General features: G+C 46.2%; 1 protein-coding gene across 1 annotated transcript in view; it reads left to right on the forward strand.

The window, feature by feature from the left end:
- Positions 1-27,857, forward strand: part of LOC136660620 (hydrocephalus-inducing protein-like) — a 103,078-nt gene that overhangs the window by 6,379 nt on the left and 68,842 nt on the right. Inside the window, exons 6-16 of the mRNA XM_066637927.1 lie at positions 12,075-12,171; positions 15,316-15,447; positions 16,901-17,110; positions 19,077-19,214; positions 21,314-21,491; positions 21,617-21,744; positions 22,152-22,285; positions 23,739-23,875; positions 24,856-24,983; positions 25,303-25,494; positions 26,100-26,249. Coding sequence (XP_066494024.1) covers positions 12,075-12,171; positions 15,316-15,447; positions 16,901-17,110; positions 19,077-19,214; positions 21,314-21,491; positions 21,617-21,744; positions 22,152-22,285; positions 23,739-23,875; positions 24,856-24,983; positions 25,303-25,494; positions 26,100-26,249 — 1,624 coding nt within the window. The remainder of the gene's footprint in view (positions 1-12,074; positions 12,172-15,315; positions 15,448-16,900; positions 17,111-19,076; positions 19,215-21,313; positions 21,492-21,616; positions 21,745-22,151; positions 22,286-23,738; positions 23,876-24,855; positions 24,984-25,302; positions 25,495-26,099; positions 26,250-27,857) is intronic.

A 27,857-nucleotide genomic window follows, 5' to 3' on the forward strand; every position in this document is an offset into this window, starting at 1 on the left:
TGACCATCACCCGTAGTTCTGGGACCAGTTTCCTTCTAATTATATTCTGTGCCTCTAGCAGATTTCCAGTTCTTTTTTATTTTGTAGCAATAAGTTTGTGTTCATCACATTTTCCTTTAAGTTAAAACTAAGGTAACTTACATCTACTATCACCTTGCTTTAAAAACAAAAACACCACTTTGGAAGGCTTACAGCCCAACCCTCTGCATGTCTAGTTGGAAGTAAGTTCCATTCAGTGTAATGGGACTTACTCCCAGGAAACTATGTACAGGTTTATAGCCTTTGAGCCCAATATTATCCCCCCACCTGATGAAGTAAAAATATTTTTACTTACCTCCACATAGACTTCCTGGTGGCCAGTGGATCTCCTTGGACCTCCAGCTGCTAAATAGCTGGCATAAATCCAAGGAAAGAAAAGGGGGGGGATTGGTTTAAAAAGAGGAGATAAGATCCTCGCACTCACTGGTGCTGCCAGGATCCTCCTCCTCCCCCCACCCCCGACATCTCTCTGCCACCAACTTACTGGCACTGGCAGAGTCTTTGGGAGCCACTTCTGTGCACACTGTGCTGCCACCTGTTTACATCAGCAGCCCGAATGTGCGCAATGGTGGCCTGGCTTTCGTGCTGCAGGTAGGATTGGGCTATTACAGGGGTCTCCAAACCCCGGCCCAGGGGCCAGATGCGGCCTGCAGCAAGCCTCTTTCCAGCCCGCGGCCAACCTCTTGTCCCCTGAAAGCCTCTGGCCCGCTCAACTGAACATGACCAGAACTGTGCTCTGAATATGTCTGGAGGGTGTTCTGAGGGCCAGAGAGGTTGAATGATTGAGCCCATTCATTCATTTATTCACTCATCTAAGTTCCATCTCAAATTTATTTATTTAAATTTTATATTTAAATTTTTTTTCCGAGCCTCCACACCACGCCAGATATTTGATGTGGCCCTCTGGCCAAAAAGTTTCGAGACTCTTGGGCTATTAGACACTCAGCATTAAGTAGGAGTGATGTATTCCAACATACACATTTAATTGTTTGCTGTGTGACTGTACCTCTCAGCCCTCCCTTTCTTCAGTGTCCTGGAAATACTGAACTTTGTTTGGTCTGTGGCTTCTTCACTGGACTTCTGAGTATGAGAGAGAGAGAGAGAGAGATATTTTGGAAGAGATGACTAGGAATGATGTTGGCCTGCCTCCCAGCAGTCTTATCACAAACAGATACGCCAATACTGCAAACTTCCCCAAAGTCGGAGTTCATGCAGTTATTTTAATTACAACAGCAAACGGATTTTCCACAACGCCTCAGGAAGCCCAACAAGCATATAACCTCTGCATCAGAATGGGCTGCCATTCTGAATAATGTCATTAAGCAATTTCCCAAGGAGATCAGTGGCTGAGCCAGTGGAGAGCCCTGTTGTGAGGGGGGGCACCCTTGTTAAGGAGTTAAGAGCATCCCTGTTAAGGACAGTGCTGAGTATCTTCTGTCAGAAACTTAGTGGTATTCTCCCCACCCCACCCTGTAGTCCAGGGCAGTTCATGATCCATGTCAGCTTCTGAAAGGTTGTAAGTATGTTAAAAACACACAGAAGGTCTGAAAGAATATGTCACAATCCAGCAGAAACTTGTACTGCGACTGGGAGAAAAGGTGAACAAAAAGCCATGACTGGCTTTGGCTGCTCCTCTCCTGGGCTTTCCTGCTGCCAAGTGGAAGTTCTTTATCTGGCTGGCTCCACGAAAGACCTCTCCCCTTTGGGAAACACCCAGCTTATGTTCCAGCACTTTAACACTACTTGGCAGAGTGAGATTGCGATCAGGCATGAAAGGGGAAAAAACTCAGAAGCCCAAACAGATGAACAAATATACATACTTACCAGAGATTGTGAAAAAGGTTTTAGGGCCCAATCCTATCCAATTTTCCAGCTCCAGTGTAGTTGCACTGTAGCCCCAAGGTAAGGGAACAAATGTTCCCATACCTTAAGGAGGCTTCTGGGACTGCCTCCCCATCACAGGATGCGATGCATGCCCCATTGGCATGGCTGCACTGGCACTGGAAAATCGGATAGGATTGGGCCCTCAGTCATCAAATAGAGAGCCAGGATAGTGTAGTAGTTTGGGAGTTGAACTTATCTCTGGAAGATCCAGATTCAAATCCCTCCTTAGCCATTAAGCTTTCTTGGTAACCTTGGGCCAGTCAGTCTCTCAGCCTCACCTACCTCTCGGGGTTGTTGTGAGGAATAAAGAGGGAAGGAACTGTGCATACCTGTGCTCCTTGGAGGAAAAGCGGTATAAAAATGTGAAAAATAAATATGCGTACAAGGTAAAAGCAGTTTAGGGGGGAAAAAACGTAAGAGCATTTGGAATAAGAAAGTACAAAGGGATAACCACATCTTGCCAGCTATCACTAGATTTGTTCCCATTTGTAGCTATATAGCAATATGCATGCCCAATTCCTCTGTTAGTTGAGCTCTTCGCCCACTTGCAGTGGTCCTCTCTGCAATGTCACTTTTCGTTCTGGAGCAGCTTTTGCATTCTTGCCGTTCTGGTTCAGCCCAACCTGTAGAAGTAAACATTGACCCTTCTTCACAGATGATACCTGTTTTAAGTTTCATTTCTCCAAAGTACTCTTTTTAGTTTCTAATTTCCTGAAGGTCTTTTTCCCCTTGTTTTTTTTCTGGGCAGTACTTTTAGTTTCTGGTTCCTGGACCTGGCCTGACCTTTTTAACCTTGCTTCCTATAATTAAACTGAAACTAAGGAGAATATTTGGTTGTTCAGGCAATCATGCTGCAACATAAACACAAAGAAGGAGAAAACAGGTACATCCTTGTTTTTCATACTTGTTTTTCACAGTATCTCTGGATATCACGTTGCCTAAAGTACTTACCATTCCCTCCCCCCCACTAAGGTGCTGCAAGCAGAAATGCAACAAGGCTGATCTCGCATCAGTTGTAAAGCCTATAACTGTGGTGACAATTCACAATTGTTGATAACCATTTCCTGACAGTGCTCATTTAATTAACTCTAATGCAGGGGTCTCCAAACTTTTCGGCCAGAGGGCTGCATCAAATATCTGGTGTTGAGGGCCAAAAAAACATTTAAATATAAAATTTAAATAAATAAATTAGAGATGGAACTTAGATGAGTGAATAAATGAATGAATGGGCTCATTCATTCAACCTCTCTGGCCCTCAAAATACCCTCCAGCCACAATCAGAGCACAGTTCTGGTCATATTCAGTTGAGTGGGCCAGAGGCTTTCATGGGACAAGAGGTTGGCCATGGGCCAGAAAGAGGCTTACTGCGGGCCACATTTGACCCCTGGGCCGGGGTTTGGAGACCCATTATCTGAAATATTGGTGTGTTGAGTGGGAGAGAAATGGAAGATGCCCAGACACTCCTTCTCCCAGTAGTAGAGCCCATAGGATTGGGCTGTTACGGCTTACATTTACTCAGGAGTAGCAGCCATGTGCAACCACAGTTTGGATGGGGATTGCTGCGCCAAGGTAGAGGCTATTTAACTCTTTGCTTCTTCCTCTGCAAAAAATGTGCACCCTCCAAGTGGCTGTTTAGTTCTGAAAGTACCATTTACTATAACAGCACTTTCAGATTTCAGCAGCCTTGTTGGGGACACAAATTTCATTTGGAAAATGATGGAGAAGTAAAGGATTTGGTACCCTCTAACTTCCCATCATGGTACCAGTCCAAAACATGATTCTATGCTACGCAGAAGTAAAAGGAAGTGTGAGTAACATCACATCTAGCTGAAGATTCATGCAGCAGATGAAGTGGACTGTGGTCCATGAAAGCTTCTGCTGCAATCTGTTTGTGAGCCTTTAAGGTGACACTTCAGGTCTTGGCTGCTTCTGCTGCTGCAGATGAACATGGCTACCCATCTGGAAGTTGTTGCTGTGACACAGAATGTGTTTCAGTTTGAGATTTTTTAAAAAACTCTGCATACATTAGCGCCTTCAGATTTTCTCTTTCCCATGGCATTTAAGACATTGACAAAGCTTGTACAAAGGCTAACTATCCATTGCACAGGCACGTAGCCAGCAGTTCACAGTATCAGGCCCTTCCTTCTACAGGGCTCCTCATTAACCATCTGGATGTGACGTCAGTCCTAGACCGGTTTGCGGTTCCCTTTCTTTTCAGCCACGTGTGTTAATTAGGCAATCCTGCTGTTCCACCAGGCCCTTTTACAGACAGCACCTGACTGTCCAGGGAATAGCTGAGCCCAAAGGCAACCTCAAAGCTGTTCACACCTCTGTTTGGTCATTAACTGGCCAGGATAAAGCACAGCTTGTCAGATATTATTTCTGTTCTGATACCAAGTGTATCAAATAATTACATCCAGCTAATGCAGCCTGACAGTTGGGTAGCTAAAAATCAGGTCACAGCCATTCTGTCCACTCCATCCATGCCTTTCCTCACAGTAACTAATTGTCATTCGGATTAACATCTGTTTTTCAGCTAGGGGTGAAGAATGCAATTTATTTAGTTTTATTTCTGGACCTTATAATTAGGGCAGTGACTTTTATGGTTTTTTAAATCTAATTATTCAGTCTTAACCTTTCATTTTTTGCCCCCTTGGCTGTTTTCACATGAAAACACTTCCAGTTTCTGCATAAGTTCTTTGAAAAACTGTCTTGCTGCTCCATGTGTAGTGATGTGCTGAAAGCGTGGGAGAACCATGCTGTCAAAAGGCAAATACCCTTTTCTGTTGCATGAGCAGAAGTGCCACCTGTGAGGCATACACAGTGAGGCTGGCACTGGTTAAGCCTCTGATGGATCTTTATGCCCCTTTTTAAAGGGACACAATTAAACCAGCCAGGAAAGGGATGTCAGTTCTGAGGATGTCAGTGCTAAAGCCCATAGGAGGAAAGGTGGAGCTGACCCTCTCTCCCATAAAAGCATCACACTGGGATGTTGCACCAAAGTGCACTCCGGCGGACCCCAGTGGTAGGCCACACTTTCTGTGCACTGCTTTCAGGGATCTGAAGGCCTTAGGAGTAGACCTCAACAAGTGGGAAACCCTGGCCTCTGAGCGGAAGGAAAGCCCATAGCCAGGGAGACAGACCAGGGACAGACTGCACTTGCTCCCAGTGTGGAAGGGATTGTCACTCTCGAATTGGCCTTTTCAGCCACACTAGACGCTGTTCCAGAACCACCATTCAGAGCGCGATACCATAGTCTTTCGAGACTGAAGGTTGCCAACAGAATTTCAGGTTCAATCCCTGCCATCTCAGTTAGAGGGATCTCTGCAGAAAGTGATGATCTGACTGTATGGGACAGCTTTAAATGCGTGACTGGATTCCTAGACTCAGGAAGAGTGGTTCATTACTAGAACCAGTTGCTTTTCCTAGGAGACTTCAGACAGGACTGGGCGTTAAGGTTGCTGATGCAGGACAAGTGGTGAGGGAGTAGACTCCATGATCCAGCTCTGTGAAACTGGAAATCCTTCTGCTCTCTGAGAACCAGTTCAAGACATCTTGCCAACCCAGGAGGCTGCCTCACACTATCTGAGGAATGCTCACCTTCATTGCACCTTACTGTGTGGTTGGAAATGCAACTGAATTGCAAGAATTGTGCCCTGACGTCACTCCTGATGTAAGGTTTGTAGGGTCCTCAGGCCAAGCCCCTTAGTGCTTGTGTGTGCACATGTTTGTGCATGTGTGTCCCCATGGAGCAGCTGGGGGTGCTCCTACATCTGTGTCCCAGTGGCACTGAGGGAGGAGCACCTACCATGATCACTCTCTTTCTCCAACCTGGATGAGTCAGAGAAGAGAGGAGCTATTGTGGTGTATACTCCTCTGTCAGTGCTGTCAGAGTGCTGAAGGATAAGCATCCAGCAGGCTCCTCTCTCACCACATACAAGTAAGCTGCTTCAGAGGCCTCTGCGTCATTGCAGCTATGATGGTGGGAGAACACAAAAATGGTCTACGTAACTCTGTCTGGGCTCATTCTCATATTGCATTTTTCAGGTCAGATATGGACCTGATGGAAGGACTCCAAAAGGGGGGATCCTACTCCCCCTTATTTGATTAAAAATATATAGCCTGCTTTTTCATTCCAGTGTGGTGTGCCCAGTTTATCTGATGTTCTGATATTTTATTGATAAACAAAAAAACTTATTTTGGCTTTCAGTGGACAGTGTTTTCCAGTGAAACACAGTAAGGGGGAAGGGGTGCAATTGGGACCAGAACTGTGGTGGGGGCAAAGTGCTAAAGCCCCCCATTCATGCTATGGTTTTGCCCTGTTTTGCTGCTCAGACCACTGCACATGCCCAGCATATACAGCCTCATTACACATTTGTTGTAATGTGTAGTTTGCCCTGCAAGCCCAAAAGTTGCTGAGGTTGCTGGTATCCCGAACCATGCAAGATGCTGAGAACCAGCCTCTGCTGCTTCTGATACCGGAGTCCTGCACCCAATTATTTTCTTCCCAGCCCGTCTTGTCAGTGAATGTTACTGTCTGTGTTACTAGGCAATGTGCCCCTTCCGGCAGAGACGTTCATTGTCCGAAAAGTCTTGTGGATGCCTCCATCCTTCCAAAACTAATGGCTGTAACAAGAGGATGAGAGTGGGGGAAATGCAGCCAAGGATACACCCCAACAGAAATGTGTCAGCAGATCACATCGCTTAGTTCTGCCTGTCTCACCCATTGCTGGGAAACCGCTTGATGGATTGAAGACTGAGGAGAGATTTGTTGTGTAACCTGAGCTCAGGGCTGCGCTTCTGATATGTTGGGCTAAATGACATAGCTGTTGGGAAGAGAACGCACTCTTGAATTTGCAGCCATCTCTGGAGAGGAGGAGGGACTGAGACCTTTGGGTCGGGAGAGTTTTCTGTCTCACAAGAAACAGATGTCAGTAGCAAGCGGAAACTAAGGCCCAAACCAAACATGCAGAAGCCTATGTGGAAATGAGCATTTCCCACTGAATAAGTGCACGTTTGGATGCAAAACATGTGGGTTTCCTTATCTGTGAGAAGTTTGTGAATTGTTTGCAATGGAATATCTAAGTAACTCTTTCCCGCTTTTTCACCTCTTAATCCATGGGTTTGGAGCCTTCCACTTGGGTTTTAGTTTGCAACACTCTAGATATCCATGGTTTCTGATATCCATGAGTTTTAAGTCCTCAGAGAAGGTGAGACAGCACCCTAGACTGGCTCCTGGCAGAGCCCTCCTTTGCCAGACTGGAGGAACAGCATCCTAAGGTACTAGAAGAGCTTGCCAATGTACCCTGATAGCTTGTTCCATGGTGATGATGTTCAGTGGTGGTGGTTCACTTCACACATACTACTGCTCTACAAGTATGAGTGGAGAATTGTTCCTCTCTTGTGCCAGCAGCAGTCTGGGCTCTGCAACTGGTCAGAGAACCTGTTGGTTCCTGGTCCACTCTGCATGCACAGAAGTCATTCTTCCAATCTCATGCATGAAGCTCTTCTTGTTTATGTAAGCTTACTAATTGACAGGATTTCAGTGCAGGACAGGGTGGATATTCTGCCTGATGCTGGTAGGGAGAATGTTATTGGCTGTTGATGAATCTTTGATTTCAGATTTTTGGGACATGTGTGCCCTGGCTGACCAAGTCAGCCACATCAATTTTGAAACTGCCAGCCCTCTCTGTCCTCGTTGCTGCGCATCCCTTGGGATTTCTGCAGCATTTCTTCCTCTTGGTCTGTTTTTCTGACATAATACGCCAGTCTACAAAACCTTGTTGAGTCCCTGGAGCTCTGCCTTAAGTCTCCTTTAAAGTGTTGCCTTCCCTTGCTACTTTATGCCTACATTGAAACTTATCATTCAGTGCTTCAAAAGATCTCTAGCTCATTGTATGCCAGACTCTTGCAGTGGGTTGCAGTAGTTTAAAACAAACGTATAAAAATTGAAAAATGGGGTTGATAAATATCCCAAATAAGTATTAGAGTGCTCCTGCACTTCAAAATTAGCCCTGTCCACAACCCTGGATGGCCACTGCCAGTTTGTGCAGGCAGTACTGCCTAAGCTGGTTGGATGAGTGGGTTGATTCCTTTTAAGACCTCATAGGTTCAGAGCAGTCCCTTAATACATGTGTATCAGGGAGAACTGTTTTACCTTAACTTGGTCCTGGCTGTCTTAGTTTTTCACTTACGAGGATGTTTTCATGCATGGCAGCACACAGAGATGGTGTCTTTCACCTGCTATCCAAATTGAGACACTCCATTCTCATTCTCCCACTTCATTCCAGGGCTTGTGTTTTTTCAGGAGCTGAACTCAACTGCAGGTCTGCTGGATTCCCTCCTGCCTCATTCTAAATTAAGGTTGTCAGAACCCATGCTGACTCTTCCTCACCTGTTCTTCTGCAGGTTCAATCCTTTGCAATACCTTCCAACAATTTGCCTCATGGCTAATTACACAGGCCTACAAAATTGAGGATCAGAAAAGTTTTTCCCAAACTTTATGGTGGTTTGATGTGAATTTGGGGTGCAGATTCCAAAAATGGCATCTGTTTTTCCCTATCACGTCTAGTTTTGGAGATATAGTATAGCCTCATTAGTGAATGGTTCAAGCAGCTTCCTCATGAAGAAGCCATGGTGTAGGCTTACTCACCATGGTTTAAGGAATTGGTTTAAGGAAGCAGAATGTGTGTTGGCCTGTGTTATTAGGCTAACAATCTGTAATCTCCTAGATCCTCGTTTAAGGATCGGTGTTATATTAGTTATTGTTCAGTCAATTAAGAAATTATTTTACATTTAAGTTAAGAATTCTTGCGTGAACGTGGACCCTATTGTTTACAAATTTTTAAAAATTCACTTAATGGTGTAAATTATCATAACACCTTCCTAGTTTGTTCAGGATAAAAGCTAGGAGGAAATCTGGAAAGCAGCACCGAGGCCAGCGTCAGAAGATCTGGTTTGGGCGTTCGCCTCCCTGACAAAATGACATTGGATTTTTCAGGTTCAGCCCCAGAGTGGTTCAGCCTTCAGTTAAGCAGGAAACAGCAGAGAAGCCAGAGGCCCAGTTGCTGCCGCTACCACTGCCCCCACAAGTGGCACCGGCAAGTAATGAAGACAGCAAAGACTCTTCAAGGTGTGTGCAGTAAGGACAGGCCCCTATTTCTGCCTTGGTATTGACACCACAGGTGGCTAGGCCGCCGTGTTGCCCTGAGCCTTCCAGGCAGCTCAGTCATTTTGCTTACTTTCTACCAGACCTAGAACTAGAGTTTTATGGGCTATGGATGGCTTATCTAGGCTCCACTGGGGCTGGGAACCATTGACATCAGTGAAGAACTCATGAAGGTTGACAGGCAGAATAGGAACAGCACAATGAGACAGGAGGACTGGAAAGAGCGAAAGGTAGAACAGCTGCAGTGAGCACCCAAGAGCAGCAGGAAAGGGGCAAGAAGGTGAATTAAGTGGACAGGGTGGGAACTGACTGCACTTAGACCAGGGGTGTCAAACTCATTTCATACAGTGGGCCGAATATCATTCATGATGTCTGCTGAGGACCAGAAGTGATGTCATTAAATAGGTCCTAACCAAAAATAAGGGCTTTTTCTCACTTAGGAACATTAGCTGCAAACGACTGAAAAGAAAATATGCAAACCTTGATCATATTTCAAGTTATGGGAGAGCCCAATTTTCATGTGGACTGCCATTTCAGCAGTCCACCTCAGCACTGCTCAGAAGTTGAGAGCCTGAGGGCCAGATAAAAAGCTTCTGCAGGCCACATCCGGCCCCTGTGCCTTATGTTTGACACCCCTGAATTAGACCATTAACACCTGTGGAAAGATGGGCAGGGTGACAGGTGCATTACGTCATGGGCAACTGTGTCTTGGTCAAACACGTCCTGGTATTGTACATTTGTGTCAGTGCATTTTGCATCCTGGACATTGGGGTCCCAATATATAACTATATTAGATGTACTTTTTATTGTTTAAAATGCATTACCTATTGTTTAAAAGGTAGGGTTAGGGTTAGGGATGGGATAAGAGGCTATATAACAAGGCGTTGCCCAGTTATAGTGGGATGCAAATGACTGTGAAGCAAAAAAAAACCTCAAATGTGAATGTCCAGGGACACCAATAACTGGGATGCATTTGACAGACACAGTCATCCAGGATGCAAATACCGTGATACTGATGGGCACTTTAGAGGCTAGAATGAATTATGAGAGAAAGAGCACAATCGTAGCCATGTCTACTCAAAAGGAAGTCCTATTGTGTTAAATGGGCTTACTCTCAGGAAAGTGTATATAGGTTTGCCGCCAAAATGATGCAGCCTCTTATCAGCCCCGTTTCAGTATATAGGCATGAAGGGTTAAAATAGTGCATAAAATCCATTTTGGCAAAAATATGACATTGGAGATGTTATTAAACTCAGGGAATGAAATGTCTTAAATCAGAATGTAGATAAACGCTACATACAGGTTAAGAAATTTAAGAATTTGTCTGTTGGCCAGTGGAAATATGTATGGTGTCTCAGATGGCGGCAATAATCTCAATGAGTAGGATCCATAGAAGTGTTAGAAGATGCTGCTGCAGTGGTTCTGCAATCCAGTAAAGATTATTCATTCATTCATTTATTTTGCTAGATTTATACGCCAGCTTTCTCTCCAAAGGGCACCCAACGTGGCTTGGTTAAGATTAAAAGTTAAACGTCTTGATGAGACTTTGAAGCAATGTTTGAAATGTAAGGTGCAGAACTTGTGATTTTTGTAAACGTGATGGGAATATAGGATTTGTCATAGAATCATAGAGTTGAAAGTTACCTTTTGAGATCATCCAGACCCACCCATGCTCCTTTCAGGCAGTTGCAGCAACCCCAACAGATTGCTGTGCAGCCTCTGCTTTGATACCTCCAATGAGGCAGGTTGTTTTTGGAAAGATGGGAAGTTTTGGGAGTAGAATCAATTGTGAAATAAAAGGATGCAATGCTCTTATAGTTGGGAAATCCTTCCACATGTCTAGCTTAAATCTGCTTCCCAGTTATTTCAACCCATTTGTTCTTGTCCTCCTCTCAGGAACCACAAAAAGTATGTCCTCCCCTTCATCTGTGTGACAGCCCTTCTGATAGTGGGAGGCAGCTGTTCTTTCTCCTCGTAGTCTCTTTTCCAGACTGAATGTACCATGTGCTTTTAACCTTTCCTTGTAAGACTTGGTTTTCCACTGTCAGCCCTCCACTGAACCTGCTCCAGCTTATTAATGGCATCCTTAAAATGTAGTGCCTAAAACTGGATGCAGGATTCCAAATGAGGTCAGGTTAGTGCAAGCTAGAGTGGAACTGTGTGACTCCATGCCTCTATTGCTGCCTAGCCTTGCAGTAGTTTTTGTGTTTTGTTTTCGTTTTTTTTTTTGCAGTTACATCATGCAGCTGACTCATCTTCAGCTTGTGGTCTATTGAAAATGGACCACAAGATGGACTATCATGGGGGGAAGGGTTCCCACACCCATTTGGGTGCATTCTGTGGGGGGGGGGGGATTCAGGCATCCAGGAGACACAGGCTGCTACTGAATAGTCCTATCTGCTCTTAGACTCAAGGGCTTTTATTAAACAGTGTTTTTGGAATCAGCCTGTCAGTGCAATTAGGAAATTGTTGGATATCTGTTGATTTAAGAGCCAAGTGCTTTTATTACATGATTTATGGCACAGTACAGAAAGAGATTCACGGCTTAGTGAATGACTTACAGCCCTATGTTATTGGGCACAGCTGCTGGCGGGAGTGTCTTCCATCAGTGGCATTTGCCTTACAGCAGTCACAAAACATTCTCTGGAAGTGGCGGGAAGTATAGGATTGGGCTCTCAGTTATGGCAGTTAAATGTTGTTGGCCAAATACTGGAAGAATGGGGTGGAAAAATTGTGTAAATTAACTGCTTTGAATAAACCTTAGAATAAAAAGATGCATGCAGTCATTGATTTTGCAAAGAATTCCCTTGGTTTATAACAACTTGTAGGTCAAGCAAACTTGTTCATGTTTGATTTTATAGATAGATGTTTAAAGAATTTTACCAGAGCCTGCCAAGTGCTTTTGCTGTTAAAGAAAGGTGCCCAGGTGTACCCTGAGTGCAGTTCAGTACTTTTCTGTATCAATATTTGTTTATCATTTCAGAGAAGCAGCGGTGGAAGAAAGTATCAACTCAGTGAGTGGTGCAGAGGCTTCCTCTAAAGAGCCTTTGGATGCAGCAGGTGATGGCATGGAAGCAAAGGTAATAGCATCTGCTCATTCTCCAGAGCCCTCACCCAGTCTGAGTTTTCACCTGCTGCCCGATGAAGACAGAAGCTAGACAGCTACTAGATGATAACACCTGTTGGCAGCCTTGCCCTGATGGAAGTGGAGGCTATAGGGTAACAGTGCCTGCTTAGCAAGTGATTTATCTTGTCCTTAAGTTGGTGGAGTAACAAAGGGGTATCCTTAGGTCACATTAGGTCTCAAGGAAGATTGTCCTGGCAACACCTAGGAGTTCATGTGCCCTTATGGGCTATGAGCATACTGGTTCAGGCATAATGTACACCCATATTTTATGTAATCATCAGAATGGAGATCTTCAACTGTGGCCACAATCCTAACCAACTTTCCAGCTCTGACATAAGGGCAATGCAACTCTGCCTTACCTTGTGGAGGTAACAAACATTGCCTTACCTTGTGGAGGCCTCTGTGACTGCCCCCCCAACTGTAGGATGTGTTAGAGTTGCAACCCTTTGGTAAAGAGTGGTATGGAACCTTGGATGAGCAGGCACACAAAACAGCATACACCAGCAGAGTTCTTTGAATGCAGTGGTTATATTTCAGAGCAAGGGTTATCACAGGTAGAGTAATCAGTAAACAGTCCTAGTCAGCACGATGAGCAGTCAGTCCATAAACAACAAATCCAAATCAGTTTTCCAAGATACACAGTCAAAGTTCATTCCATGGTCAGTAACAACATATATATACTCACATCCAGCCTCCCACGTTACTGGCAGCAGTTCAGTAGTCTCCTACTACACTCCTACTGCTGCACTGGAAGCTCAATAGACCAAACATTAAGTAGTTGGAGTGGCCAATCAGTGTAGGCTAAGCCACACCCAGGGTGAGGCAGTCACAGGTGTTTGCTGATCCTGCTGACTCCAGCAATCTGCACCTGTTCCTGAACCACCTTGTTGGCTGTGTTTCTGCCTTATCCAGAACATAGACCTGACAGGATGCAGCACATGCCCCACTGGCACAGGTATGCCAGTACTGGAAAGTTGGTTAGGATTGCACCCTGTGTTTGTTTTGCATGGTGAACAAATGGATTGTTCCATTTCAGAACATGCTGTTTGGGTTGCATGAGGCAGCCATCATTTTCCGTAGGCTGGTGGGAAAGATTTTGGTCCAATGACAAGCATACGCCCTGGCTTTATTTGATGATATTGTGTTCAGTAATCCCTGGAAATGGTCTTCAGAGCCATGCTAGAGGTGGGATTACAGGCAATTCCCCAAAAAGGCTCCTGGATGTGACCATGTAGAAGTATCTTGGATTCCTGGGCAAACAAGAAGGTGCGTCCTCTCCTGAATAAGATAGCAGCATTGAAGGATATTCCTCAACCCTGAACCAGGAAGTATCTTTGGACATTTCTTTGTCAGATATTACAGCAGGTTCGTATTAGGCTTTGCCTCACTAGCCTTGAAAATCTTGTTGTGAGTAACGTGCCTAGACTGCTGGAGGTCCACGGTGAGAAGTTTGTAGACCTTCATGACAGTTAAAAATTTACTCATCACAAAGCCAGTGTTGAAAAGTTCCTCACTGAGAGCTTGGAAGCCTACTGGAAGCCAGCTGTGATGTGCTCTGACCACTGAGTGCCGTGGCTGCTGCTTTCTGCACCAGCTGAAGCTTCAGAACCATCTTCAAGGGCAGTCCAAGTAGAGTGTGTTAGTCCAGTGGTTCCCAAGCTTTTCAACACTGGGATCCACTTTTTAAAACGATACTCTATGAGGACCCACCTCATACCCTCCTCATACGACCTCTATGAGGACCCACCTTTTACAAGACTAAAAAAAAATGTTTCAGCTTATTGGGTGCCCTGTTTTTATCCTTTTTCCTGTGATGCTGTGTCTGCCTTCTGGAGCATTTGTTGAGCTCCATGTTCATCAGATGGCAACACTTTGCCAGCAATCAGGAAGAAATGGGCTGTTTGGATTTCTTCTGGCACTTCACAGGAGGATAGGCAAAGTGGGCAAAAATAAATCACTGCTTCATATGGTGAGCCATGAACATGAGAGTTAACAGCTGCAACTTCCCTGGCCCCAGAACTTCATCGCTCTGTGCATGTCAGCAGAAATCTTGACTGACCCCTTTTCCACAGGCAGATGCATCTTCTCTGCAGGAATCAGGTGGAACATAAGAACAGCCCCACTGGATCAGGCCATAGGCCCATCTAGTCCAGCTTCCTGTATCTCACAGCGGCCCACCAAATGCCCCAGGGAGCACACCAGATAACAAGAGACCTCATTCTGGTACCCTCCCTTGCATCTGGCCTTCTGACATAGCCCATTTCTAAAATCAGGAGGTTGCACATGCCCATCATGGCTTGTAACCTGTAATGGATTTTTCCTCCAGAAATTTGTCCAATCCCCTTTTAAAGGCGTCCAGGCCAGACGCCATCACCGCATCCTGCGGCAAGGAGTTCCACAGACCGACCACACGCTGAGTAAAGAAATATTTTCTTTTGTCTGTCCTAACCCTCCCAACACTCAATTTTAGTAGATGTCCCCTGGTTCTGGTGTTATGTGAGAGTGTAAAGAGCGTGTGGCATTTCTAGAACTCATGATCCATGTTGCTGCTTGGCTTAAGGCACAAAGGCAGAGGGGGTGCTTCCTTTTCGGGTGCGCTGTGTGGAAACAGAGACATGTAACCCACTGGAGAAATTCACTCACTCTACTGAAATGCTTGAGTTTCCCTTAAAATCGCTACAGATGTTTTGCCAGGAGCGCAGCAAATTCACTTGAACTGTCACTTTAGGGGAAATTCTGTGACTGTTTGTGGTTGGATGGAGGAAAATTATGACAAGGAGTTCAGGTAGATTTAGGGTCACTTTTCCACTACTTAGATCTATCCTTGGCATTTTCTCCCAGCTTGGTAAAAGCCAGTCAGTGCCTTTAAGGATATTGCTGGCCTAACTGATCGAGGGTGCTCTAATACCTGCCCTGGTCATGTAGATGCAGCAGAGGAACTTGGCCCTCCCGCCCATCTTCTCTCGGGAAACCTCCAAGCCAAAAGATTCTGGCACCTCTTCCAGCTGTTACAGTGGAAAAATGTCTATGTCCTGCGCAACTGTGGCAAAGAGCCCCAAGCAGCAGGAGTGTGAATACACTGTTCTTGTTCTTGTAGTCGTTATCACCGCATGCTGAAGAAGTGGAAGAGGCACCTTCAAAGACAGGCCAGTCAGAAACTAAGACAGAGGGCAAGGGACTGCTGTGGTGTACAGAACCTGAGGAGCATCCAGTAACCGGCGTGGAAGAAGTGAGCAGGCGTTCCTCTGGCCCTAGCTCTTGCTCCCCATTTTTGTGTTCCTGCTTTCTTTTTACTTCTTGCACATGTATCCATGCACAGTGGAGATGGTGACCCTGGTGTGCACAGGTGCATGTGTGCAGCTGCATCATCCCCTTTATACCCACAGCCCAACTCCTCATCTCACTTTTTGTTTTTGTTTTTCTGCTACTAATTTTTCTGAAAAGTTTGTGAGTCCTACTGCCTCTACCCTCTGTCTCTCTTTCTGGGTTTGTTTCCCTTTGATTATAAACCTGTGCACTGAGCCCATCTGTGACTTTGGTCTCTGGATGTCATTATTTGATTTGAAAGTGACTTGTCAATAGCAATAACAGGCAGGCTCCATGACAAAATGTTCGTGGTGCAAGAAGAGGCTGGCAGAGAGAGGAAAAAGAGTTTTTCCCCTTAATTCTCTCCTTTGGCCCTCCCACACTCATTCTCTTTGTCGCATGCACACACACAGAGATGGGGCAGTGGACGATTGGGCAATAGTTGCAACTGTGTTTGCAGAATGGCAGGTGGCCATGGAGATCACCTCAGCTACATTCCTTTCCCTCAGCCCCCACTGTTTGCCTCGGGAGTGGAGGTCAGCAGCTCTCTCCCCAAGAAAGTGGTGGTGGAGAAGCATGTGCTTCTCCTCCACCTGAGATGAGTCAGCCAGATCAGCATAAGGTGTCACTTGTTACATGTTAAGTCAAGCCTAGCAGATGCTGAAGTTTCACTTCTTGAACTTTCATAGACCAAGGTGGATTATAATAAAAACATGAGTAACCTTGAGTTCAAACCACTGAAACCAAGCTCAGGGTTTAGGTTGCTTGTTTTCTGTGCCTCTGTTCTGGCTCAAGCCCTCACCCAGGGAAACATGGGATCCTGATTTGAATGTGTGGGTAGCAGGCTTCCTCCTGCAAACATACACACCCAAGACAAAAACCCACACCTGTTATTGTAAAACAGCAATATTTATTCATAAACCATCCCTTCAATCCCAACATCTCCACTTCCCTCCCAAAGTCTGTGCACCAAGGCAAGGCTGTGTCATTTAGGTTCCAGTCACAGGTAATCCACAGGTACAGTTAGTGGCTCAGCATTCCTAGGCTGTCCCCAGCTCAACACAAAAATTGAGTTAATTGCAATATGAAGCAAATCCAGCAGGTGGCAGTAAGTTGGTCCCAGAAATTTTCAGCCAAAAAGGATGCCTTGTAGCTCTGACCAAAGAAACTATATGCCAGGATCCCCATTCCTAAACTAGCTCAGACCCTTCCTTTCCCAGTAGTAATTTCAGCAAAGAAGGATTCTGTCTCTAGTGATTTTGGCCAATTAAAATTACAGATTACAAAACTTAAAAGCCTGTGTTCAGTGTTTCAGCCTGGCCTTAGCCATGGGTACCTAATGCTGGTTCCTGCGTGCCTCTCTCCTTCTCAATCAGGTGTTTGACATCCTGCCACTGTATGGAATGCTCCGACCGAACGAGTCCCAACAAATGACTTTCACCTTCTATGGCCACGCCGACATTGTTGCCTGTGTAAAAGCTCTTTGCGAAGTGGAAGGGGGTCCCACCTACAGGATCCTGCTGACTGGCGAGGCTTCAGTCGTGCGCTATGCATTTGACAGAATGGAGATTGACTATGGGCTCCAGGTAGGAGCAGTACTGCTGCTGGTGATGATGAAGCCAGCTGCAGTTTGAGTGGCCAATTAAAATTATAGATTATGAAGCTTAAAACTGCAGGGAATAAAAACCTGACGAGGGGTCCAGTGCAGTTACCTCTGCCCATTGCACCCCTCTAGTATGCTGCTTCAATTGGCTCTCTGATCCCACATGCTGAGAGTGATCAAGAAGAGGGTCAGACCAGCAGCAGCCCACCTCTAGAGGAAGAAATGGAGAAACTCCTGCTGCCTCCTCATTCTCTGCTCAGAAAAGCAGGCAGGCCAGGAGAATGAGGCATGGTGATGCAGCAGTCCACTCTCTGCTCCCGCACCATGTACCAAGGCTTGACCACCTCCTTCCTGAGCATTCCCAGCACGCTTCGCTCCTGTTGTATGTTTTAAACAGGATAGCCTGGGAAGGAGGCAGTGCCAGAACTCAAGGCAAGGGGGCAATTGGCTGTGCCTTGCTACGCCTCCCTCTCCTTGTCCGTCTGACTGGTCTCCTAAACTGCCAGGAGCAAATAAGGAGAATGAGGAAGTGCTGGCAGGTGCAAGGCATGCATGCTAACTCATGTACAAATGCTGGAGGGGGGCAAAATTTGCACACCCCTTCAAGCAGCACTTTGGCTCAGGGCAGAGCTGGCCATTGGCCTTATTTTCAGAGCTCTTTTGGATGGCTTTTGCTGATCACATCATCTTTTCCCTTACACCTCATATCTTGGCATAGCCCACCAAGGGCAGTTTCTGCACAAGCACTGCTGAAACCACTCTGTTTTGGGGCAACCCATTTCTAAATATTTTGTACATGTTTCTGGAATTTGAGCCTCCTATTTTTGTGGGAATTGTTTCAAAGCTGAACTATCTAGCAGGGGTTGCTATTTAGTTCTCAGAACAATCAACTGTAGGGGAAAGAACTTTAAAAAGCACCTGGCTGTGCACTAGAAAGGTTTGCTTAGCCAAATCTCTAGCCATACTGTCTCTTTCCTCATCCCCCCTACACACTCCAACTACCACAGTAGTCATTTCCTCAACAAATTACATATTCCATGCAGGGAATATGCATATTCCATTCCAGGGAAGAGGCACCACCTTCTCACCTTCCTCAGACCATGGTGCCTGAGGTTGACATCAGACCAATGGGGGCAGATTACTGCACCACTAACCTCTGAGTGTAGCCCCCCCCCAAAAAAAAAAAAAAAAATTCAGGGAGGGATTTGGCTCTTCTACTCAAGGCAAAACCTATACTACTCCACCTGCAACCTTTGCAGGCTTTGAGAGTCTTGGTTTCCAGTTTCCTAGGTGGTGATGACCTCTTTCAGTTGTCCTTCTTTTGGATTTTTTCAGGTCCAGTAACCCCCTTTCCCTGTCCCAGAGTAATTCCAGGAGTTGCTCATCCTAGGATGTGTCTGAAGAGTTTTCACTTCTCCAAAAACTGCAGAACTCAGATGTTGAATTCAGAGCATCTGGACATAGCCAGAGTTGCCATGAAATCCTGTTCTGTTGAATATTGAGACAAGTGAATTAAACATCTGTATATATTTTGGTGAAAATTACCAGCAAGTTGAAAAGATTGGCCAAGTGTCTCAGGGTGCTTGTGGTAGTGGTTGCTCTTCTCTGTACACGTCAACCCTTTCCTTTGGACCCTACTGAAAAATATATATAGACTGGCTCCTTATGCTGATGAAGATGACAGGGTCCTTTGCCCCTCTGAAGAATAAATGGGGGCTGCTGCTTTTCATGTGAAGAGTCCATGGTCTACATGGAGAATGCTTCTGTGCAAGACATGTCTCCCAAACTCAAACGATGTATCTGCTCTAACATGTTTTGTGTCCTGCCAACTGAATAGTTGGTGATGGGGAATGGAAGGGCCAAAAGGATGGTGAGCAAAAAGCTTTCAGGCTGGCAACACAGTGATTTCTTTTCATGTTGCCTTCATACTCTTATGTCCCTCCTGTTAGCCTTTTGATCAAGTGAGCGAGGCCGAGATCACCCTGCAGAATACTGGGAAAGTTGGGTTCAAGTTCTCAGTCCTTGATGCCATTCTATCGTCGTCTGACAACCCTCCTCCTGGTGTGCCACTGACTCTGCCTGTTGAGGTGAGTACAAGCACAAGTTGAGGAAAGAAGGGCAGGCAGCACCAGGGGACAGAATTGGTAACAAAGGGGGAGGCAGAAAGGGCCGAAGAAGAAAATATTTCTTGGATGTTGCACTCGTGTCGTGAAGTTGTTATATTTCATGGGCACATTAATTCCTTTTTGCTTATTTCTTTGTAAGGTCCTGAATGTGTGTATAATTTCTTCCCCCCTTCTTTTGTTAGTATAGTATCCCAGCTATGCTCTAATTACATGGCTTTTCCCTGGGGGACATTTAGGAAGGGTGGAAGGCTAGTGCCATCCAATTAGAAAGCAGGGGTGTCCTCCCAGTTGGAGGATAAATTCCCAAGAACCCAGAATTGTGTCTTTCTTTTTTGGATACTGCTCAAGAGAGAACCCAGCAAGGGATTCCTGTGATTGTGAGTCAGAATCCTAATGGAATTTAGTGTTTGATCAAGTTAGGGACTGCGTATTTAGAAACCGCCAGGTTTTATTCTATTTTTTGGTTTGTATTCTGTCTGCTATTTTTACTCAACTCTGTTGTAGTGTAGTGGTTATTTAAAACCCTGTATGACAGTGGTTCTCACACATTTACCATCGGGACCCACTTTTTAGAAAAAGAATCTTGTCGGGACCCACCAGAAGTGATGTCATGACCAGAAGTGACATCATCGAGCAGGGAAATTTTTAACAATCCTAGGCTGCAACCCTACCTACACTTACCCAGGAGTAAGTCCTATTTACTATCTTTGTTAAAAGCATATACATAGTAGTCTGTTAAAAGTACAGGTCTGTAACATTTCGCCAAATGCAGTCACATTCTATGGTAGCATCAAGTCTAATATATTAAAAATAAAATATTGAAATGAATGGGGACCCACCTGAAATTGGCTCACAACCCACCTAGTGTTTGAGAAACACTGCTCTATGAGGCATGTGATAGGTCTCAGCCCAATCTTAGAGCTTTACTGTTGGCCAGTTGTGGTAATTTGTTTACTGTATTTGTAGAAGTAACTCCTTTTCTGCCAGATTTGATGACTCTGTTGTTTTTGCTTGTTTAATTGACTTTGCCATCTTATTTTTTATTGTTTATTTATTTATTGGATTTGTAATCCGCCTTTCTCCCCGAAGGGCACCCAAGGCTTATTTGGCTTTATTTTTGGCATATTTTTTCTTTTAGTATTTTAATAAAATCTTTATTCTTGTATTTTTCTTTGTCTTATTCTAAGAATATTAGAATACTGTATTCCTTATATTAAGTTAGGGGAAGGGCTCTGGCTCAGGGGACCCCTCTAGTTAGCCTAGTTTCCTGGGCTGGTAGCAGCAGAGTCATTACCAATCCCACCCTGGCCATGACAACCTGTCTAGCATATTACCCTTTTCAGGGCAAAATGTTCCACTTGACTTTTTAGAGACCATGTGCTCTGAGTGAAAGATTGCAACATATCAAGCAGAAAGAGGCAAAAACACAGAGGGAGAAGTGGGTTATTCTGGGGGGAGATAGCTTAAGGAAAGTCCTCTCCAGACCACAGCTTATGGAATGGTTTAAACCAGCGGTTTCCAAACTTACTATGGACTTAGTACACTTCTTTCACAGTGGCCTCTTCTTCCCAACTCTCGTTGGTGCAGCCATCTTGGTTCATGCAAGATCATGAGCAATTCAAGATGGCGGCTCAGGCAGAAGAGGCCACTGGGGACATCCTGAGGCACTCCTGTGACTTTGTTGCGGCACCCTGAGGTGCCACAGCACACAGTTTGGGAACCACTGATTTAAACTGTCCTTCTACCCCTGTTGTGGTCCCAGTTCAGATCAGCCCCCACCCACCATCACAGCTGAACCACTCAAGCCCTACACTACCACCAAACACAACATCTGGGTACTAATAGTCGGTTCACAGACTTTTGATAGATGTTCTTTCCTCAGTGCAGTAAATGTGTCAGGGTGGGATCAAATCTTCTATCCCAGTCCCAGTGCCTGAATGGTATTTGATAAGATGGGAGAGGCTCTGCAGCTCGAATGGACCATTTTCTGTCTAGTGGGGATGCCTGTTTAGACAGCAGATGTTCTCCCTATTCAGTATTTTACTGCTTGTATCTTTTAGGGGTTTATTGAATCAGAGAAGGAGCAGGTGCTGAAGGTTTATTACTTGCCTGGCGTGCCTGAAGTTTTCCAAAGGACTTTCCAAATTCAGGTGGCCCACTTGGAACCAGACAGCATCACCCTGAAGGGGGAGGGAAATTTCCCCAGAATCTGCATGGATCTACCTAGAAACATTAGAGGTAGGAGCAGCTTGCTCAGTGCTTCCTTGTTCACTAGAAGCAAGGAGGGGGAGAGTCACAGGCCCACAGAGCAGAACTTCAGTGATCTCCTGGCATATATACCTGCCCTTTTCTTCCTTTGGTAGGAAATGAGCAGTACAGGAGAATTCTCCGAGAAGCAAAGCAACGCACCGAGCAAGAGTCTCAAAAAGATTCCAACAGTAACTCAGAGGCAGTAGCCACAGAACCAACCACAGACGACTCCATTGCTGCAGTAAGATTAAAAGTGCTCTCCCTGAATTGTGTGCAGGTCCCTTTTTGTCCAGTGTGGGTGCACTGAGAAGAGAAGCTTCTTGGAACGTTTTGGATGGGCTGTGCTGGTGCTTCCTGATCAGTGTTGGTCCATGGCCTTCTGCTTGCTGTCGCCACCACTCAGCCCCAGGGCAGTGGATGTGGAATCTGAATGATGGCAAATGCCTTGGAGGCCTCACAAGAAGGGCAGTGATGGGCATCAACTCCAAGAAAGGGAATGAGCATCAACCCCAGGAGAGGGGAGGAGCAGAGCCTATAGCAGTCACCATTCCTGCCCATGGAAAAGAGGGCAGTCTTGTGCCTGTTGCCCTGGCCAAAAGGGCAGTATTAGGTCAGCAGGGTGATTAGTTCTTTGTTTGGTTTCTGCAGTTTGACACTCAGTTGCAGATGGAAATGGAAAGGCTTCTTGTTCAGGAGCATGCCTTAGAGCAACAGAAGTTCCTCTCCTATGGTCCAGTGGAGGACCCTGGCACCAGTCAGCGAGCTCGCCGGAAACTTGTAAAGTTAGTGCCCATATTCTCCTTGCGGTCATCCTCTGAAGGATACTTCCTCTCTCTTTGAAAGATAAACATTGGATCTACAACCATCCTGTTCATTTGATGGGGCAGGGAGTGGAGCACTTTTCACAAGTGTGCTGGAGCTCAGATCTCCTGTATTTCTAGGTAAAAGGATTTTGGAGCAGGTGCTGGCTCTCCTGCTAGTCTCAAGTTTTGTTAGTACAGGGCTATATGGCACACTGCCTTGTTGGGAGGCAGCTTCATATGGTACTGGGCTGGGCTGCCTATGCCGATCTATGCCTGGGGGATAATCACCAAACCCTGCTGCGAGGAAGATGGCAGATGGTTCACACAGGGGTGAGAATCAAACAGTGGTTTGTCCAGGTCAACCCAACAGCCTCCTTTTTTAAATGCAGCTGCATATGATGTATAATATGCCGAAGGGGATGACCCTCTGAGTGATAAATGGTGGGCCCTGTTCTTCCTCATCTCCATAATCCTGGTGGGAGGGGGTTGGGGAGTCGCAGGAGGAATAGGATACAGTGGAGCCCCTTCTGGATCTGGAGTTTGGGGAGAGCATCTCCTGCCTAGTTGGATTCTTCATTGTTTCCCTTCCCCTAAAAATGTTAACAGAGACACAGGAGGCAGTGGTGTGGGTGGGAGCTCTTGCCGATATAATCTGTTGAGAGGATTATACCCCAACTGTTTTGATTGATTGGTTTTATTTAGTGTTCTATTTTGCAAGCTCAGTTTTTTTTTTAATGAAACTTGTGAGCCACCTTGGGCATTTTCCTTGGCAAAGGAAAGGTGGGATATAAAACAAACAAATAACATAAAGAAGAGCTGCTAAACTGTTTCTGTGACTGGTCGTATGGAGGAGAATGTTAGACCCAGGCAAACAGGCAGCTATTCAATGGAAAAACGCATCCATGAGTCACATCTGTGGGATTCAACTCACGTGGGATTTGCAACCACACGTTCACTGTAATTCAGGACTTTCTTTGCGGCACAAGCTGCATTAGTCCCTCCTCCCACACTGTCAATCATTGTTCGGCAGACTGGGATTTAGGGCAATATTAAAAGATGATCCTTCCCCTCTCCAGTGCAAAGAGGACCTAAGCACTGTTGGGATTCTCCTCCCAATCCCCCCCCCCGGATTCCAGTCAGATAGAGCAAAAGCTGCTTTTGCTGCTGTCTCCTTCTTACTATAAGCAAGGGGGAGAGATGGCTGCCCTTTAGAGCCAAATACAAAGAGAGGGCAAGTTGTGGTGAAGGAGGGCTCTACCTGGAGCCAGTCTAGGGCACCGTCTCTATGGGCTGATACCTGAGCATTTAGGTCTGGGTGCTCTTGAATTGGGGGTTGCTGTCTGAATCCTTGACACTCTTTCAAAAGTATAACTCTAGGATGCCCAGTTTTATACTAAACATCTGTTCAACCCTCATGATGTGTCTCTTTCAGAGCACAACTTCCTGAGTACATCTTGGACTTTGGCTACATCATCTTGGGTACCATAAGAACACATATTGTCAAAATCACCAACACCAGCCAGTTCCCCGTGTCCTTCTATGCAGACCGACGGGAACTGCGCGACACAGGTAATGAGGACCAATTGCTTATTTTTTTCCTGTTACTATCCCAGCTCATCCTGAAGTCCTGAGCAGTTGTTTAAGAGGAATACAAAGAAATGGGCAGTGCATGTGCTCACCTCTCTTCCCACAGCCTAGTCCCGTCCCCTCACACACCACACCAGCTCCAAATGGACTAGCTCTTTGGAGGTGTCCAAGTGAGGTGCTGACAAGTGTGGACACCAAATTCTCTGCTGTGGCCAGATCCTCTGTAGGCCTTGCTAAGAGAGAGAAAGGTTTGTGTGTCATCAGTATAGCATTAGCCTCTCAGGGCTCCCTTCAGCCCTGCTGCACTTGTGCTGAAGGGCTTGTCATAGCCATTCAAGAATCACCTGGTCAATCTCCTAGCAGCCCTACCTAGAGAACCAGGAAGAGGCTGCATTACAGCAATTGCCTGGGCTCTGTGTTCTTGTGCTGCTCAAATGGGCCTGCTTTGTTGGTCATTTGATGTCTCACCTACTGCTGGGCCTGTCCCTTTGGCTATCTTTGTTTTCTATCATTCTTTATTCTGCTCTCATCCCAAATCAGAATGCCACATGACTGCCCCAGCACCATGTGCACATCTATGCAGAAAAACATGGTAGGCCATGTGCACTCACTCACACATGCATCATTCCCTGCTCTGCAGGTCCTTTCTCTCCATTTGTGCCAAAGCCTGTTAACTAACATTAGCCATTTGCAGTTGTTGATATGATTACCTTAGCAGTTACCAATTTGCAGAAGAGTTTTGCAGAGTTGCTCAGTTTTGCAAATGGAGGAAAAACTGTGTGGTCTCACATGATCACCACCTCCTCCACTCAGTATTACAGGTAGGAAGAGTGATGACAATGCCACCTGCCTCATAAGGGGAAGTCTCTTTGAGGTCCCTACACTGCTCAGGCATGACATCTCTTCTTTGTGCACGATAATAGTTTCTTTCCATGGGACTTTCTGTTGCTGTTTGGGTCCAGGTTTCTATGCTGAACTGGACCGAGTGAAGAACCTGCCTTTCTGCGAGACAGAGACTTTTGAAGTGCGGTTTGATCCCCAGAGTGCCAACCGGCCCCTTGGAGAGGTGGAAGTGCTGCTGCCGATCAAGGTACCATTGCAGTTGTGATCCTTCTCCTGGGCTGGCCCCTCTTGTGATAGCACCAGACAAGGAAGTGCCACAAATGTGACACATTCCAGATCACAGCTAGCTTGTAATGTGCTTGTCACCAGACATTCCAAATCTCCCATCTTTGCTCGGAGACCTTGGGCATTTGCATAAAAGCATTTGTACGTGGAATGCCCCAGGATGGGCTGCTTATTAGCTCCTTTATCCCTGCATCATCTCACTGTGCCAAACCATCTATCACATCCCATCATGCTACCATTCCCAATTTCTTCTCCTACTCTGCCCTTATTCTTTGCCCCAGGTCATCTCTGGGCCCACGTTTAATGTCTCTCTCCGTGCTGCGGTGATCATGCCATCCCTCTGCATCTCCAACAACAACCTGGAGTTCATCGCTGTTCAGTGTGGAATGTGCCAAGTGGACACCATCCAGCTTCACAACCAGCTGCAGGTCACATGTGAGTGGTTCACCACCAGCACCGAGCAAATGAGAAAGGTAATGGAAGCAATCACGGCAAGACGGGGGCTACATCTCATCATCCTTTCTTGCTTTTCATGTCCACTTTGCTTTAGTCAATGGGGTTGGCAACGGATCTGCTCTTGTGGTTCAAATAGCTGCTTGATCTGCAGCAATGGCTAGTGAGGCTTCTCACAGCACAGAGATCAAGCTGACGTTACAGGCACAGTTGCAGAGGCTCATTAGAGAGATGTGAAAATGGGATAGGCTTGCTTTTCTGCTCTTGTGTGCTACATAACACTACCTGATGCTGATGGCAAGACCGCAGGCAGAGTGCTCTGTCTTTACTATTGGAGGAGCAGAGGCCGGAGTTCTGTATACCTCTCCAACTCCTTGCTTGTTCACTCCCAACAGAGAAGCCCATTGTTCTCCCAGATGGAGGTCAACACCTCCAAGAAGAGCTCTTTCTCTGAACTGTTTACAGACCTGGGTCTCTCTTGGGGTAATGTAAGCAACCCTGGTGTCTGTACCGTGTAGCAGGCACCGAAACTGGAGCCATGTTTCTGAGTGGGCAGGAGGTCTCTGAACAGTGGCATGGAAACACAGTTGTTTGGAAGTGACTGAATCATTTCTTGTAACCTCAGGTGGACAAGCACATGCCCATGTTTTTACGTCAGAAGATGCGCCGAGAATTAAAGAGTAAGCCCCAAGTCTTTGAGATGATTCCCCCCTATGGGATCTTGGCCCCTGGAGAACGACTCAATGTGCAGGTCAAGTTTGCACCAAGAGAGGAGGTAGGTAGTAGGCGGCCAGGATTGGTTGTTCTGTGGCCAGTGGAAGTAATGTTATATAGTTGGAAGTGAGAGTCTTCCAACTTTTGCAAAGGGGGTGGGGTGGGTTAAGCCACTATGGTGCTAGGAGTATAGCAAAGAGCATGGGTCTGGGTGGACTCCTGCTGTAGGTGCTTTCTGTCACACACCAGCCCAATGATGCAGTCCTCATTCCGATAGGTTCATGTGCTACAGTCTCCGAGCCAGGTGTACCTGCTTGTGGTGATGTGAGGTGTTAGCTTTGTGGAGTTGCCAGTATGGTTCTAGATCTGCCTCCTCTTCTTTTGTTCCTGCCATGGGTGATTCTGGCTAGTCATGCAAAAGGAGAGTGCCTTGCTGGTGAGAGAAACTTCCTTGGCTGGGCTGAAATCCCCCTTGCCAGGCTCCCAGCCTGTGCCTTTGTGCCGTGAGCCACCTTCACCCTGTTTTGCCTGAGGCTTCCCCAATGACTTGTTTCTCCCCTGATAAAAGGTAGTGAATACCCTCATGGGGCCTCAAACCGTTGCTGTGGAGGGGCTTTGTGTGTGTTTCACATTGCTGCCCTCTTCTAAGGGAGCTGCCCTTGCTGTATTCAAAAGGTAATCCTTGAACATGTGAGTTGGATGAAGGAACTTGAACCCTGGATGCAGGGCTTCAGGCTGTTCCTTGTTTGTGCCTCTTTGCTGCTGATGCTACTGTGACTCCTGTAGAAGGTGGGAATGCTATGGCCTCCTTTTTTCCTGTTGTGCCTCTTTCGGGCATCTCCCTACACTTGTGAATAGTGCCTGTTGCTGTGTTGCTCATTCCTCAGCAGGGATGGCTGGTGCACTGACCGCTCATTGGCTGTGCACCTGCCGCTGTTCCCTGCTCAGTTCACCTTGGCAGCATTTCTTTGGCTGTCAGTGTTGGGGCAGATTGGATGCAGTGATTGGCTTCTTGGACATCATACAGGTGTTACATGATGAGGCACTGACTTGTCACACCGATCTCATGGCAATGATGCCATCAGGTGTTGGTGTTTCCATGGACACTTGGGGTATTAATGGGAAGGGCTATGTTACAGTCCTGTACCCAAGCCACAGTGCACCAACTTGCTTCCCTTTCGGGGAGATAGTTAGACTAGGGTAAGGAGTACTCAGTTCCTTCAAAACAAAACCCCGCAAAGAATAATTCAATTTATTAGAGTAATTTAAGACCAAATTTGTTAGAAAGGCAACTAAGGGTGCATCATGTTGGACTGGTGCAAGTCCCTTGCTCCAGCCTAGGAGGGTCACAAATGTGCTGTAAAGCATGTTTGCACCTCCTCAGGAGGAAGCTGCACCAGCACATGGAGGCTGCATCCAGCCTCCGTGGCAGCTTCCCCCAGGTAAGTTGCATCGGCTGAGCTTGGCCGACTCAGGGTTCTGGGGGAGGTGGGGAGGAGGCAGGAGGGAGGCGTTCCAAGGCAGGGGGAGGGTGGGCAGAGGGCATTCCCAGGGCAGGCAGATGGCGAGCAGGAGGTGGGGCTGAGATTCGGCTGTTATGCCAGATCCCAACCCCTGTTCCTGAGCAGCGTGAAGTTGCTTCAAACTGCTCCACTCTCCTCAAACTTAT

This window comes from Tiliqua scincoides, chromosome 9 (assembly GCF_035046505.1).
Source record: "Tiliqua scincoides isolate rTilSci1 chromosome 9, rTilSci1.hap2, whole genome shotgun sequence".
NCBI classification, from domain to species: domain Eukaryota; kingdom Metazoa; phylum Chordata; class Lepidosauria; order Squamata; family Scincidae; genus Tiliqua; species Tiliqua scincoides.